The sequence below is a fragment of the Myxocyprinus asiaticus genome, chromosome 34 (assembly GCF_019703515.2).
Source record: "Myxocyprinus asiaticus isolate MX2 ecotype Aquarium Trade chromosome 34, UBuf_Myxa_2, whole genome shotgun sequence".
NCBI classification, from domain to species: Eukaryota; Metazoa; Chordata; class Actinopteri; order Cypriniformes; family Catostomidae; genus Myxocyprinus; species Myxocyprinus asiaticus.
In genome coordinates, this window is record NC_059377.1 from 31,510,344 (window position 1) to 31,526,277 (window position 15,934).

The 15,934-nt window shown below is 36.8% G+C and overlaps 1 protein-coding gene and 1 pseudogene across 2 annotated transcripts; both read left to right on the forward strand.

Annotated features, from left to right (window-relative positions):
• Nucleotides 1-452: 452 nt before the first annotated feature.
• On the forward strand, nucleotides 453-5,623 carry LOC127424974 (homeobox protein Hox-A2a-like; annotated as a pseudogene).
• LOC127424945 (homeobox protein Hox-A1a-like) lies at nucleotides 3,527-7,989 on the forward strand. Of its 2 annotated transcripts, XM_051670522.1 has the most exons (3): nucleotides 3,527-3,639; nucleotides 5,748-6,741; nucleotides 6,971-7,989. In XM_051670522.1, exons 2-3 carry the CDS (start codon nucleotides 6,108-6,110, stop codon nucleotides 7,321-7,323), a joined length of 987 nt encoding a protein of 328 aa, XP_051526482.1. In that variant the 5' UTR covers nucleotides 3,527-3,639; nucleotides 5,748-6,107; the 3' UTR covers nucleotides 7,324-7,989. The 2 variants fall into 2 exon arrangements, with proteins under 2 accessions (XP_051526482.1, XP_051526481.1); XM_051670521.1 differs by lacking the exon at nucleotides 3,527-3,639 and having other exon boundaries at nucleotides 5,643-6,741.
• The last annotated feature ends 7,945 nt before the right edge of the window (nucleotides 7,990-15,934 follow it).

Sequence of the window (15,934 nt, forward strand, 5' to 3'; positions counted from 1 at the left end):
TATTAAGGCCTACATCTAAACATGTATTCCACGATATCAATAACTAATTCCATTTGACATTAAAGAGGGCCTCATATTAAATGTTATTTTACAACCAAATAAATACACAGTTAATAGTAATTGCTAATGATAACATTTAACAACTACATAGCCTTTTCGGTTAAATTTCACAAGCCTATATTTAGGCCATCAAATTACATGGTCGTGTTTCGTATTATAAATCAATACTACACGTTTAAACTTTTACTATTTTATTTATTGTAGAATTTCCTTTCACACACACACACACACACACACACACACACACACACACAAAACGTTCTCATTCACATCTTTTGACATATGATTAGAGCTTTCTGCAGTGCTTGCGCGACAAAGGCGCAATTTTTTTCATGTCGTATCGAGAATAAAAGTTGATTAATTTCTTAAATAAATATATGAAGATTACTTACTCGTCGATAGCGAATCACCGCACCTTTATAGTGGGTTTCTGATTTTATGCCGTTTGAAAATCTGTTTACGAGAAAGAGAAACAGAGGCAAACAACCTCTCTAGTGAAGCGTTTCGTCCTGGCAGGATTTGATCTGGCGTGGAGTTAGAAGTTTTAAATGCGTTGTGAGGGCACGAGGCTGTCAGCCCCTTTGGCAAGTAAGATTGATCGCGCGCAGGCTTCCAGGACCCTTTGTTTAGTATAAACACTAAACTGCAAACGGCCCAAGTACTCTTTTCTTTAAAAAAGGTCAGGCATGGTCTATACGGAACGTCAATTATTCTGTATTAAAAAATAACTTGTTGCATGTGATATTAAGCTATGTGAAGATTTCAACCCCAGGTTGAGAACATCTCCTTTCACAAAGCTTTTTACTTCAAATATTGTACCGAGAGCAACGTATATCCTCTTCGTAAAGGAGAACTGAGAGAAGACGATTCCCAAATACCACATGTACATTTCTGAGATGTCTGTTTGAGATCTTTTCGTCTCGATAGCATCACATTCTAATTAATATCTGATAAACATCTTTTAAAGATCAGATTTATAAACATTCTAAATGATAAATGTCTCAAAGATATTTGCTGAATTTCTTACCGACATCCGAGAGGAAACAACCTAAAAAAAATATGTCTTCCAGATGTAAACACACACATCAAATAGATGTCGCAGGGTGATGTACGTGTGCTATCAGGTTAGCTAAAGCAAACTGACAGTACAAGTGTATATCCTTCAGAATCAAATACACTGACGTAATTTGCAGTTTATTGTGCTATTTAAGATCTTTTTAAGGCTGTGTGTATGTAACGAAGAATTGTATAGGCCTACTTGAATGATAATCTATTTTAGAGCGTATTTCCGATGTGATTATTGGACTAGCTATCTGTGATTATTGGACTAGCTACTATCGTTGATGACCTTACATGATGTTGTGTAAGTAGGTCTGTTTTACACACAAACTGGAGGTAATACTTTTTCAATGTGTAAAACTAAGACCAGTGCCCTGTATCTTAAGGATCCAAAGGCAGAACTTGTGCGTCAGTAAATTGGATAATAGATTTGCGCGACGTGGAATGGGCATATGTGCTTCCAATGCATGCACAACCAGAGAAAACTGTTCTGAGCCTGACCAGACTACAAAGCTGCAAGATATTGCCTTCTTTACCGAAAAACAGGATACTAACAATGTACATAACAATAGTGACCTCCCTGCGAGAGGCGTTGCTAAAATAAGTGTTTTAAATGGATCTATCGTTCTGAATCTTTTTAAATGTACCACAAATGGTCATTGGTCATAGGTAATCATGTGACAGGATTTTTTCTGTCCAATTTCAACCAAGTATCCATTGAATGTAGGCTAATATTGTGAATGAGCAGCAGAGGGACACACGGCCATAATCAGAGTTATAACTTATAACAAAATCGTTTTCAAAGCTTTTTTTGATTATGACCTGCATATTTTAATTTTTGAAAACACATAGATTTGATGGGAGGCCAACTTTCCCTATACCCGCACTCTAGCAGCGTCAGTCAACAGGTTAACAATGAATTACGAGTTAGAGCGTGAGACAGGTTTCATCAGTAGTCGGCCTTCGCTCGCGGAATGCCTTAGATACTCCTTTTCCTCCTGTTATATACTCATTTCAGAAATCATCAATCAAAAGCTCAATGTTTACGAACACTAACCCTCTCATCTCACCTCCTTTCGAAAATACCATCCCAAGCCTGAGTCTCGGGAGTCATACACGCCAAATAGGGCCCCGGCACAGCTTAGATGGGGAAAACCCACTGCCCGCCAACCCTTTGCCCTCGGAATACATGCGCAAAAATTAAAATAGCTGGCTTCCTAACCAACATGCTCCTCAATGTATATGTGTGCGTGTGTGTATCACTTCCCTCTCACGCAATTAATCTTGAATAGCTGAACATTCCGAAAACTACATTATTTATTTGAATTCCGCTTTGATTCTCCAATTCGATTCGAATTGTACTATGCCAAGTTCTTTCTGATGTTTGACAAGTAGGAAGAATGATAGATTACTGTTGTAGCGTACAGCTCAGCCATTCATTAGATATTATGCTGATCTGTGCACGCACTCCTCTGGCGTTGCTGTTTATGGTCTGCAGTCTTTTCCTGAATGCTTTTTAGTTAATCAGCTTGAGCTGTTGTATTTGTACAGTGATTATGGCGACGTTTGCAGTGTGATAAGAGCCAATGCTGGGTGTTGACATGCTCTGCTTGCTAGACATGGGAAATAGTAGCCTATCCATAAATTATTTAGACTATAACATATAGTCTGACTCCTGTTCTCAGGCTCTCCAGAGCTTCCCGAGGGTGGTTTGGCTAGTGGAGGAGGTTCACGCCGTCTGAGAACAGCATACACTAACACGCAACTTTTGGAGCTCGAGAAAGAGTTCCATTACAACAAATACCTTTGCCGGCCACGGCGTATGGAAATAGCCGCGTTGCTCGACCTAACGGAACGCCAGGTCAAAGTGTGATTTCAGAATAGACGTATGAAATATAAACGGCAGACCCAGACTAAAGAGAGCCAAAGGCAGCAAAGCAAGACAACCGCCAGAGAGGACAGTTGTACACAGAGCGATGAGGACACCTCCATTTATGACTTGAGCCATGGCGGGGGCCTTGTAGATGGAGACTCAGAATCATAAAAAACTGTCAACAGTCTTCGGGCAGCCCTGCGATGGCGACGGCATACAAACTTTTGAAATGTTTCCTAGCAGTTTTAGAAACAGAAGTCAGAATGATGTTCCCAGTCAGTCACCTTCTGCTTTGGGCAAAGGCACACCAATATACCATCACTGTACCAGCCCGGACAATTGCAGTTCCCTGCGTATTATGGACACGTCTTTGCAGGACTTCGATATTTTGTCGACCGACTCATGCATATATCTGTCTGATGCAGCTTCGTCAAAACTGTACAAGTCTATGGGTAGCCCAGGTGATATATCAGCGGACTTCTATTTCTTTACGGATTATTTGACTTGAGCTGAATTACAGCATCGAAACTATTGACCGTCAAAGTGCATCAGTGAACATTAGGATAAATCAGGAGATTCTGTTTCTCTTTTCTAGCATTTGCAAGATGGGCGCTGTAAACTACCACGTTTATTATAAATAATTGAAGGTAAGATAAGCCGTGAGAGCTGTACGATACTCATATGTAGATGCATAGACATAATGCATTCATAACGGAGGTTTTGATTCCTTTTATTTCTGTATCGCTTATTTTCTAAGAATAAATACATATTTTTAACTACTTGAAGTGTCAAGTCAATAATCTGCTCTCAGATTAACAGAGCCGACATATTAAATACCCTTCATGAAGTAGCCTATTTCATAGTCGCTATAAAATTTATCGTGTAAAGAAAGAACAGTCAGACAAATATGTTCCCGTTCCTAGTAAAACATTTTATATTTCCACAGAATTTTCCATCCTGAAGCAATGTTATTAGGGGCCATGGAGAATTCAGTGCTGGTTACAAATATTTTTAGAGAATTACCAGGCAAGGTGACCAAAAGGACAAAAATGCTATTACATTTCTGATAAAATTTAATGAAATACTGACGTAAATATGTTTTTATTATTGTCCTTTTTGCATGATGCACATTTTTTAAGATCTAGCCTATAATTATTTCCAACTAAAATGTAACTTAATCCGTCACTCTGTAATATTTTGTCCCGCTTGTCTGCAGTTTTTTGTTGTTGTTGTTTTGTTACAATTTAAGTCGCTAAACCGTGTTTAAATATGGCTTCTTCCTGTGCTCTTTGTCTCGAACTCTTTTCCCCGCTCGGCTTGGGGAAATGCCTGGGATATGTCTTTCCCCGACGAACTCATAAATCAAAGTCTTTCATGCATGCTGACAGCATCGAGACAATCACTGCCAGTAAAAAGTCTGCGCAAATAAGAGTCTTTTCGTATTTCGTGTCTTTTCACTCTCACTTTGCTATTAAAATAATTTTGGGTCCTAAAGCACAATCCACGTGGACGATCAGTATTAATTCATTTTTATTGGCGTTTTAACACCAGTTAGGATCACACAAAACACTAGCCTACATGTTTTATTGCGCGTAGCATACGTAATTTGAGTCTTTTTAGACCTTTTTTTTAGCCTGTAAGGACTGAAATGGCTTTTGACCAGTAGCCTATATTTTTTCACGAACTTTTAGGCAGTTCTGCTAGTATAATAAATAAATAATAATAATAACAATAGTCTACTTTATTACTGCTGCTTAGTAAGTATTGCGTTTTTTGTTTGTTTGCACATATTCATCGACACTTTGTAAGCATTTTCCTCAAATAATGCTTTATGTGAATAAAAACAAGATTTTAGGTTGATATTCCTGCTAAACTTCCAAGGATGGATTGCCAAAATAATTCTGAGACGACGCAAGTACAAAATAAGCAAACAGTAAGTTTATTCTAACCGCTACCGCATCTTTTTCTTGTAGCTGCTCCTCCCTATGAATATGTGTGAGGGGTAATTTTGTAGAAAAGATGTGTTAAAATGAGGGGATGAGAAATGTTAGGCCGTCAGCAGTTCGAGGAAAGCGCCATTTTGAGGGGGAAAAAACACTGGACAAAGCTGTAAATAATATGCTCCAGAGGGGGCGCATGTCTCCCCTACTCCACTAGGAGATCAAATACACCCTCCTGCCTCATATAAGTGATCACTGTTCACAATAAAATATTCGGCAAAACAAGCAATTCAATATGTATTTTTTTCATCAAATATGTGACAAAGGCCTACTTTTCTGTTATGAAAATTCACATTTCTCAAAGAAAATGTATTTTCGTTATAAGTCCGTTGAAGCAGTAATAATCTACCTTATAAGCACGGGTTTTATGAAATAATGTTCAGCTTCATTACATTACTAAATCAGGGTAATAAAAAGCTAAACGTGCAGGCTCTAAACGAACAATACAGTTATACAGTATTTTGAAGGTTGAGTTTACAAAGCTAATGTCTTACAACCAACAGAATTACTTCTTGCAATACACTCGCCCTCTCAAACTGGCACAAACACTCAATAATTTGAATGTACCTCTTGAAATATCTGAATACTGAAACACAAGAAAAGAGACATTTAGATTATTTACCATTAGCTTGAAACTAATCTTACCTGAGGCATTTCTTCAACATATTTCCTCACTTATACAGGCCACAGATTTGTAGGTCCTTCTTGACATTGTCTGTGAGACAACGTCCCTCTACTTCCTTTCTCTCTTGCAGCTAATCCATCCTTTCAATGGGAATTGCCCAATGGGTAAAGTTGGCCTACGTCACGTTGATCGACAAGAGGTCGGCATTTACATAAGCCTGGTCTTTAACGACAAGCTGTCAGCACAATGCCACTTAAGATCAAGACGAGACAGAACAACTGATCACTGGCTGCCCCAGCCCACGTGACTGTCACTGCTCATTCATATCACTAGCTCGCAGACATCCCCCACCAAATACACAACTGATTGAAGGAGGCTGAAGGTTGGCTCGGTACGACCCCGGGTGAGTGGTGAGACGTTAATTAGTCCCCGGGCCCAAAGATCGGTCAGTGTGGCAGCCGGGCGCAGAAACACTCACGACGATGCCACAATGAGCACATTCTTAGATTTTTCGGCCATAAGTGGTGGAGATGGAGGTGGCGGGGGCTCCTGCTCAGTTAGAGCGTTCCATGGCGACCACGGACTTTCAACATTCCAATCGTGTGCTGTTAGGGTAAATAACTGCAGTGGGGATGAGCGGTTCATGCCCAGTAGATCATCACGAGACGCAGTCCCCTCTCATCCACATCAAGCCGTGTCGTACCAGTCCCCCGGAACACTGTCAATCACCTATAGCGCCCATCCAAGTTATGGGACTCAAAGTTTTTGCGCTGGATACAGTCATTATGCCCTAAATCAGGATGTAGATTCGTCTGTCAGCTTTCCCCAGTGCGGCCCATTAGTTTACTCTGGAAATATTTCCTCTACCGCGGTGCAGCATCGTCATCATCGCCATGGTTACAGCAGTGGAAATGCGCATCTCCACGGCCAATTCCAGTACGCTTCAGCCACATACATTAATAGTTCGGATCAGGCAAACCTTACCTTTGATGGGGACTGCTCAAATCCGCTATCACCTCTGCATGTGGCCCATCACGATGCTTGCTGCTCACCTCTGTCAGATGGCGTGTCTACGGGGCAGACATTTGACTGGATGAAAGTTAAACGGAACCCGCCAAAAACAGGTGAGTGGCAGGAGAAAAAAATTATCATGCCGAGTTCTGTTATTATGTGCTAAGATTGAGAGAAAAAATATGCACTTACTTAATGTTGCACTTCGAACACCCTAGTTTTAAAAGAGTGTGGAAAAACTAGGCCGTATAACTTTGTGGGGACCGATCTGACATTCACCTGTTTAATAGATGAATCAAGATTTTGCATGCACTTATTTATCTGTTTATCTTCTCTCTTTAGGGAAAGCTGGAGAGTATGGATTTGGTGGGCAGCCAAACACTGTGCGCACAAATTTTACCACAAAACAACTGACAGAGCTTGAAAAAGAGTTTCATTTCAATAAATACTTGACTCGTGCGAGGCGTGTGGAAATTGCTGCTGCGCTACAGTTGAACGAGACTCAGGTGAAGATTTGGTTCCAAAATCGTCGAATGAAGCAGAAGAAACGCGAGAAGGAATGTCTATTGCCCAAATCGTCGTACGAACCGAAGGATGATCTTGGAAAACCCGAAAACGCCTCAGAAAAGTCACTCTCCGCACCATCCACGCCTTCCCCTGCTTCTTCGACTGTTGATCCATACTCCTCGAATTAAAAGGCTTTGGCGTTTGTTTTGCCAAACTAATAATGATGTTGCAGAACAGTCAGTGACTCCTGTGTCAAAGTTGCCAAAATAATCATGTCGATATACGGACATGAGTAAATGTGTCATATAACAATGCACTATTTTGAGACTATATCGAACTAACATTTGGATTATCAGTGTGTTTTAACTGTGCTACTTGTGTTATTGTGAAATGGCTGTTAATTGTCTTGGGCACCTTGTCATGCAACTAGATAGAACAAGTTCTCACAAGTGGTTTGTGTATTTTCTTGCACATTTATAGCGAACGCTGCAATTTACACACATCTTTGCTGGGTCGGACTTGTACGCCACTTGTCAGAATGCCTACCTCATGAAGAAACGGATGATAGTGCAATATATGTAAGGGATGCATATGAAAGAGAGATTCATTGTCCTGATAACTCTCGGCAAAGGCTTGTTTGAAGATAATTACACCTTTTTTGGGCCAGGTGTTATATGCATGGTGTTAAGCTAAATTATTGTTCTGTTGCGCTACAAGTTGTCAACCGCTCACACTGAGTTTTATCAGTCAGTGATGATGACTCAAGCCTTTTCCGCAAATCATGTTTAGAAAAAGATCAAGATACGGGTGAATTAAATGTATGAATTAAAATAGTTCTTAATATATTTGAACTCTGGTCGATGTACTTTTGATTGTGTAAATGTTTGTCTTTGATAAAGATCTCCACAAACACATACACACATATTATATCAATGACTATTTAAGACAACAGCCACACTTAAGTGTCAGAAAACAATACTGACAATTTGATAACTTTCAACAGCCCTGCCCTCCACATGTTATTTACACAACATTTATTCAAGGACATGTAAATTAGGTTTTTGAGTCTTTTTCTGGACTTGTCTGTTATGTTTTATTCATTGATTTTGCTTATTTGTATAGTCTTTAAAAGCCAATAACACGCTTTCTGGGCATGTAACTGATATATGCGTTCGTACGTGGCTTCCTCCTCAGGGAAGAAGCAGTATTGGCACTTGGTAAGCATGTTTATCCACAAAAGGAAGATGCACACTGCTGTCACCGTCATTCGCAATGACAACCCTATATTGACCTGTTAGTTAATCGAATGGAAATGGAGGACAAGAAAAAAAGAGGCACCATTGATTAAATCATCTCGAATATCGACAAGAATGAATCTGACCTCATCAGTGGTCATGACATGTCTGATTTCTCATATTACAGCATATTGGTTTTGTTTACATATTGTAAGGCGAGGCAGTAGCAATATAACAAATAACGAATCTGAATCCTACAGATCTGAAACATCATGAGATATGACAAGAACACAACTGCCTTTTGGGTATTAAATTCACTAACCTCCCACTGGCAAACAGGTTTGGAACAAATCCCAACCTACAAGTAGATTACAAGTAAGAGGCTGAAACAGGGAAACTTCTATCACTTCTCCCTTCCCTCTCTCTCTCTCTCTCTCTCTCTCTCTCTCTCTCTCTCTCTCTCTCTCTCTCTCTCTCTCTAAGTCTATGAAGACATACAATTTCTCACAGAAAACTGAAATCATCCTTATGAACTTCCCTTTGGCACTGTCTGCATAAAACTACATTTTGTTTGTTTATTTCCTTGAGTGCAAATAGCGCGCCATTTTCCCTAAGCAAAAGCAGAGCAAGAGTCTTGATTGATGATCATTCTCACCTTTACCTTAAATCCACCTGCACATGAGGGTTGCGTGTGAATCCCCATGGAGCCTAAATATCTCCTTGTCTCCTGGTATGATTGTTCGTAAGTTCTTCTTCATTAGGTGCGACGTGTGATTGTTGATGTTCAAACAATTAGTCAACTAGTGTGACTATGTATTTGAATTAGTGTGTACTGTAGTATGTAGAACATTATTATGTTATACTGTAACCCACAACCAAGTGTTGGTTTAGGCATTTAGTTTAATAGTTGGCTAAATGAGAGATTTTCCGAAAAAATAACTTCGGTCAACTTCTTGAGAAATAAATGTAGATTTTCTGACATTGTCTACTCCTGTAAAAGCACTGAAAAGAGATTACACTGTTATTAATTTGATACATGTCCTTATACTGAAGTAACAACTTCTGTATCAGCAAAAAACAAAATAATAGAAATCCTATAGTCTATAAATTTATGAGACTCATAAAATAAGTCTGTATGCTACTCTTTTTTTTATTTGTTTTTATTTAATAAATAATGTATAGGCTATTGCTAAATTGAGATGAAAAAAGTCCATAACTCTATAAAGTTATCTACAGTAGGCTATATATTAACATTAATCAAATAAGCATAGGTGGGGAAAACAAATAGCATTAGGAAACAAATAATGACAAAAATAATAGAAGAAAAACAGTCTAAAACAACATGATTATGCTATGTGCAACTCAGGATTTAAACTGGAATTTCAATGTCACTCTGTCCAGTCTGTAATCACTAAAGTTATGCAGGAGGACTGATGACTGTGAAAAAATAAACGCAATTACGTTCTTGTACAGATCAAGAACGCCAAAAACAGCCATTACATGTAACAACAAAAACAGGTTATGTAAAGAAAAGTAAGAAACATCTATTTAGAAAGGGACAAAATGTCTATGTTACTCTAAAGCATGTATGACGTTTCTTTATCATTATAAATTATATATTTTGTATATCAGTGTATATATACATACATCTAAAACGTAGTTTAAGAAATATATATATATATATATAATTAAAATAGCCTAAACAACATATATGTAAGGAGACAAAGCATTAAAGACTGAAATGCATAACTGGAAAACGTGTCGATGAAATGTTTTATATTATTATAGTAAAAACAATTATCTCTTGCTTCTGATAACCAAAACAACAATTCTTCTTCTTGTTGTTATACATGTACACACACACACACACTCATTGATTTTTTTATATTAGTAAACTTTTTAAATACATAATATACAATTGTTCATTTTGAGTCCATGTTAGTTCGTTATGCATTGACTAATGTTAACTTATACAACTTAAATGTACTATACATTAAAAATGAACATTAACCAAGATTTGTAAAATGTGTTCTGTACAAGTAATAATAATTGTTATATTAACAAATAATTTTAAATTGTTATTATTACTATTATTTATTAATATGACTTGGTAACTAATATTATTAACTAATGTTAAATATAATATAAAGTGAATATAATAGTAAATTGTACTATTGCTTTTATTATAATTTATTATCATAGGCTATTGCTATTATAATAATTATATATATTTTTAATGAAAGTAACGGATATTACAGTGTGCCAGGCAAACTTATTTGTGCATGAGGTTCGAAAATGTCAAATCTGAGCTTTTCCTTCCGAAATATTGTAGGCTTCATGAACTTCCACGTGCAGAGATTTTTTATTTATTTTTATTATTTTTTTTTTTTTTTACAGACGAATTGTTTTCAAAATCGAGGAGAGCTGCGATTGTAGTAGAATGACCTGACCCGCAAGAAAAAAAAGAAAAAGAAAAAAAAAAACCTGCGGTCATCGAATGGTCAGCCCTTGAGATTATTGTCTCCAAGATCTCCACACTGAGACCCAATATAATACAACATATGAGAGAGAGAGAGAGAGAGAGAGAGAGAAACGCTCAGGTACATTTCCTTATACAAGAACGCCAATTTGCCAGTCCTAGAAAATGTACTATATGTACAATACTGAATGCAATTACCTACAGGTAATTACCTACAGCTTGTGGTCAATATTAGGGTTAGAGTTAAAGGCTACAGATTATTTTCACTTCTTCGAGAATCAAACATGCAGGACCCAGGCTCGCGCGTGTAAACACAAACAAATGACGTATGTTTGATTGTAGACCATTACGAGCTCGGAAGATAAATAACTTGGTTTTAAAACTTTTCACAGTAAACATCCCAGGCATCGCTGGCATTATTTGGATGATAATTATTTCATTGTTAATGCGAGCAGGAAGTTAGTTGTAAAAATTAAACAAATGTCCATGAGGACTTTTTGAAAAAGTTTTTAAAAACATTATACAGAATATTGGCCAAATGTTGAAATGGCGCCAGTTGCGAAAGAATATTCTACAAATTATAATTCCAGTGTCATTTATTTTTGTTCATTAAGGCAAATGCAATTTCTTGAGAAACTAATTATTTTCTTGAAATTTAAATGTACGATCTGAAGGTGACGGACAATTGTTTTTGCCTATTTACTCTGAGCTGAACTAACACAACACTGCAGCACATGTACTGCACGCATTGGCCTTTTTTAAATCCACAGTCTTGTATAATCTTCGTCTCTTTCGGCAGGTTGCTAAGATAAGGTGGAACACCTGTTGGTCACCATATAAATGTGCATATGAGACAGAGAGAAAGATTTAGCAAATTCTTAAAAAACAAACAAACAAAAAACATGCGGATACTATTGCCGTTTTAATGTAACAGCTTATTGTGTAACATAATTAAAACAAATGTGTGTGCGCGTGCGTGCGTGTGTGTAAATTATGTTCATGGCAGTGGTTGTATATGACATCCTGATGATTCAAATCCATTAGTTCTTTCTAATGTGTAGGCCTAATCTAGGCAACATTATGTCAAGATTCAAATTTGATTTGCTTGGCAACAAACATAGCTAACATTTTTATATACTTGCAAAAGGTAATGTTTGACTCCACTTACACAGAATATTGTAGTATTTTCCAAATAAATTGGATAACAAAGAAATACCCTGTTTTGGAGCAAAAATGTTAAAAGAAATACACTATGGCATGTTTTTTCCCCTGAAAGCATAATGGGGAAGGAATGAATATGAAATATAAAACTTCATTCGAATAATTTGATTGGCATTCGTTGTTTGATAAAGATTACATGCTTAAATGATGAAACCACTACTTGGAAGATCAGAAAGTTTCTGTGTTGCCAAAAACATAGTATATGAGAACATCACCAAATGCCCATCCTTAAACAGTTTATGATTTCCCACTCTGATGATGAACTGGACCACACATGAAAAAGGAATGCTTATCATGATGCATTATTAATGGGAAATTGCAGACTGTATTTCTAACGTTGTCTCAGATATTCAAAGGATCTTAGATTTTGTGTGATCAAGACTAGAAATAAAATTCCACACAATTCATTTTTGTGTCCTTATAAAACCATTATGTAGTGATCCCTCCATTTAGTAAAACGGACTGTACTTCAATATAACAAAATAATATACATTGAATTTCACTCCCACTGTCATATATAACCTTAAATATGAACATATATGAATTTTGCTTTGACAAAAAGTCTAAAACCAAAAATGAGTGCAAACTGATAGAAGATAAGAACATTGGAGTGTGATGAGCAAACAAAAGTCAAATAGAAAAAAAGAGGAAGAAATGGGGGGTAGATAAAGCCAGATAGACTAAAAAGGATAGAGAGAGAGGTCTATCCATCACACTGTCTTAACCTCACAGTGACCCCAGCCTCACAGCCAATGAGGCACCTCCTGTCTGTGCAGGAGATCGGGTAACCGTGGAGATGGACTGAACCTTTTAGCATGCTCTCTTTGTACCAACTGTCAACACCTCCCAGAATGCTTCACTATAACTTAAATGATGCGAGTGCCACTACTTGACTGTGTAACTACAATGACTTAAACACACAACCCATGATGTAGATATAAAGTACATAACCATTCATACAAGGGAAAAATATACACTACCGGTCAAAAGTTTTGAAACACTTACTCATTCTTTATTATATATATATATATATATATATATATATATATATATATATATATATATTAGAATAATAGTAAAGTCATCAAAACTATGGAATAACATAAATGGAACTATGGAAATTATGTTGTGACTAAACAAAATCCAAAATAAATAAAAACTGTGTTATATTTGAGCATCTTCAAAGTAGTCACCCTTTGCCTAGAATTTGCAGACATGTACTCTTGACATTTTCTTAACCAACATCTTGAGGTATCACCCTGGGATGCTTTTTAAACAGTATTGAAGGAGTTCCCATCTATGTTGGGCACTTATTGGCTGCAAGTCATCAATATAAAAAACTTTTTTTTTTTTTAATTACATTTTAGTTTTATAATGAAATAAATTAATATGGTGGCACAATTATATTTTTGTCTTCAAAACTAACTTCAACATTTAAGCATACGCCTTCAGATCAAAAGATTTTTAAGATTATGAGAAACATTTCAGTCAAGTGTTTCAAAACATTTGACTGGTAGTGTATGTACACTTGCAAACTAACATGGATTAATTATTATAATGTGTCCTTTCCAAAGGGTTAATATTCAAACTGATCATACAGACAGTAATAAACTTTACTAAAGCTCCATAGCAGAGAAAATAAATAATGTTAGAATTAGTTTACGCATGGCATAGTGCTGCAGAGCAAAATGTTTTTGAGAAAGTCACATGTCTGAACCTGTTACTGAGAGTAGTAATAGTGCATTGACAGGTTCATTTGAATTTGTGGGATACAGTTTCCTGATTTTCAAAACTATCTCACCTTAATAAGTCAGTGCAGCAAAGCTTGAAATGCATGATGAGGCGTCACTTTGAGTTTAGCCTCTCTAAATTATTTTTCTAAAGATCACCAACATAGTATGAACATGGAAACAGAGCTTTGAAAAAATTAGTAAGAAACAAAGACCAACAGTGCAATCAAAGGACCTGAACGGATAAACAACTTTAATGTTTAATGTTCATTGTCATGATTGCCCTATTCAAAAGAGATTTGACAACCTCCCACAAGCACACACACCCTAAAAGGCACAACTAAATGTAGTAACTACAATGTGCAGCAAGTAATGTATAAACATAAACCCATGTTTTTCATGTAAAAATGTCCTTCAAGGAATAGTTCACCCAAAAATGAAAATTTGCTGATAATTTACTCACCCTCAGGCCATCCAAGATGTATCTGAGTTTCTTTCTTCATCAAAACAGAATTTAAGACTTTTAGGATTTCATTTCAGGCCTCCTCCTCTAAAAAATGCAAGTGAATGTCCTCCATTATTTGAGAGGGATGATGTAAGCTCGTTGGTAAGGTCACGCATCACGTGGAGGAGGAGTCAGGAAGCGTGTCATTATTTACAAGAGAAACTTGTGCCGTTCACAAACCAAAACAGTCCAAAACTATTTCAAAACAATATAAAATAAAAAATCACTTCCAAATAATAATAATAAAAAAAAAAAGGAAAACGATGTACGACACGCTTCCTGACTCCTTCTCCATGTGACGCGTGACCTTACCAATGAGCTTACATCATCCCTCTCATGAGCGCACGTCACAGAGATGTACAGAAGTGAACATTTGTAGTTAAAAAGTATACAAGTATTGTTTTGTTTCTAAAAATAATCAATCGTACTTTAGAAAAAAAAGAACTTTATTTGTCGACTGGAGTCATGTGGATTATTTTGATGCACCCTAAATATGCATTTTGGACCGTCAAAAAATGGAGGACATTCACTTGCATTGTTTAGAGGAGGAGGCCTGAAATGAAATCCTAAAAGTCTTAAATTCTGTTTTGATGAAGAAAGAAACTCAGACACATCTTGGATGGCCTGAGGGTGAGTAAATTATCAGCAAATTTTCATTTTTGGGTGAACTATTCCTTTCAGTGCAAAGAGAGAGAGAGAGAGAGAGAGAGAGAGAGAGAGAGAGAGAGAGAGAGAGGAAATGAGACAGTATTCAGTTTTTTCCTACAAGCAAAACTAAGGGTTCATCAGACAAAACCGATTCTGTTTCAACTTCTGCTCACCTGCACAAATTAACCCTAAGAAAATGCAATAAATTCAATTGATCACTGATCAATATTAAGTAAGAGTTTTGTTGTATTTAAGTTTTTAAAGAACAAACCTTCTGTACCCTTTCACCTAGAAATTCTCAGGCCTTAAAAGTGTGTACGTGAGAGCTGTAAGTTATCAAAGTTTTGTTCCAGCAGAAAAGAATAACATTCAGCCTGGGTCTCGATGACATTCAACATTAAGAAGATGCAGTCTCATATTTCTCTTAAGATGCAGTATTTTCTTTTACCTTCTTTGTATTTCTCAATCTCTCCTATAGTCTTTATCTAAATTGATTACAGGAATTGTTAGAGTGATTGGAGCCAGGTGATTTGATGTTGGTCAGTCACCCTCTGGCACCAGAGGAGTCCTGTTGGTTTTACTATTTCCGATTATCTGCTGACCAACTGAGACTTCGTGGTTCCAGCTAATCAGTATTATGTTTCTAAATAACACCTTCTGCGTAGATCAGCAGTTCACCATATTTGGATAGTTCCTGTAAATATCTTTATGGTTAACCCAGAAGACTGTAAGCCTGTAAAGATGACGTCAATTCATTTGTATATGACTATAATTATGGTTGTTTCTGTAATCCAAGTTAGTTCGAGGTTAGATCCTCAACTCATTTTCTGTTTCTGTCTTCAGTAAACTCTCTCTCTATTTATTGAAACTTCAACTTTGACTCCTGGACTTCATAGTTCAAACTGGTCTCATTACTGGGTTTAACTGAATTCCCCTACAGTTAAAACAGTCACTGTTTCGTAAATAATATGCGTGTTAACA

Excerpts from the sequence above, each read along its gene's own strand:
- LOC127424945 (XM_051670522.1), top strand. The coding sequence starts at position 6,108 with ATGAGCACATTCTTAGATTTTTCGGCCATAAGTGGTGGAGATGGAGGT. Across the intron at positions 6,742-6,970 it reads ACGGAACCCGCCAAAAACAG|GGAAAGCTGGAGAGTATGGA; the intron begins GTGAGTGGCAGG and ends TTCTCTCTTTAG.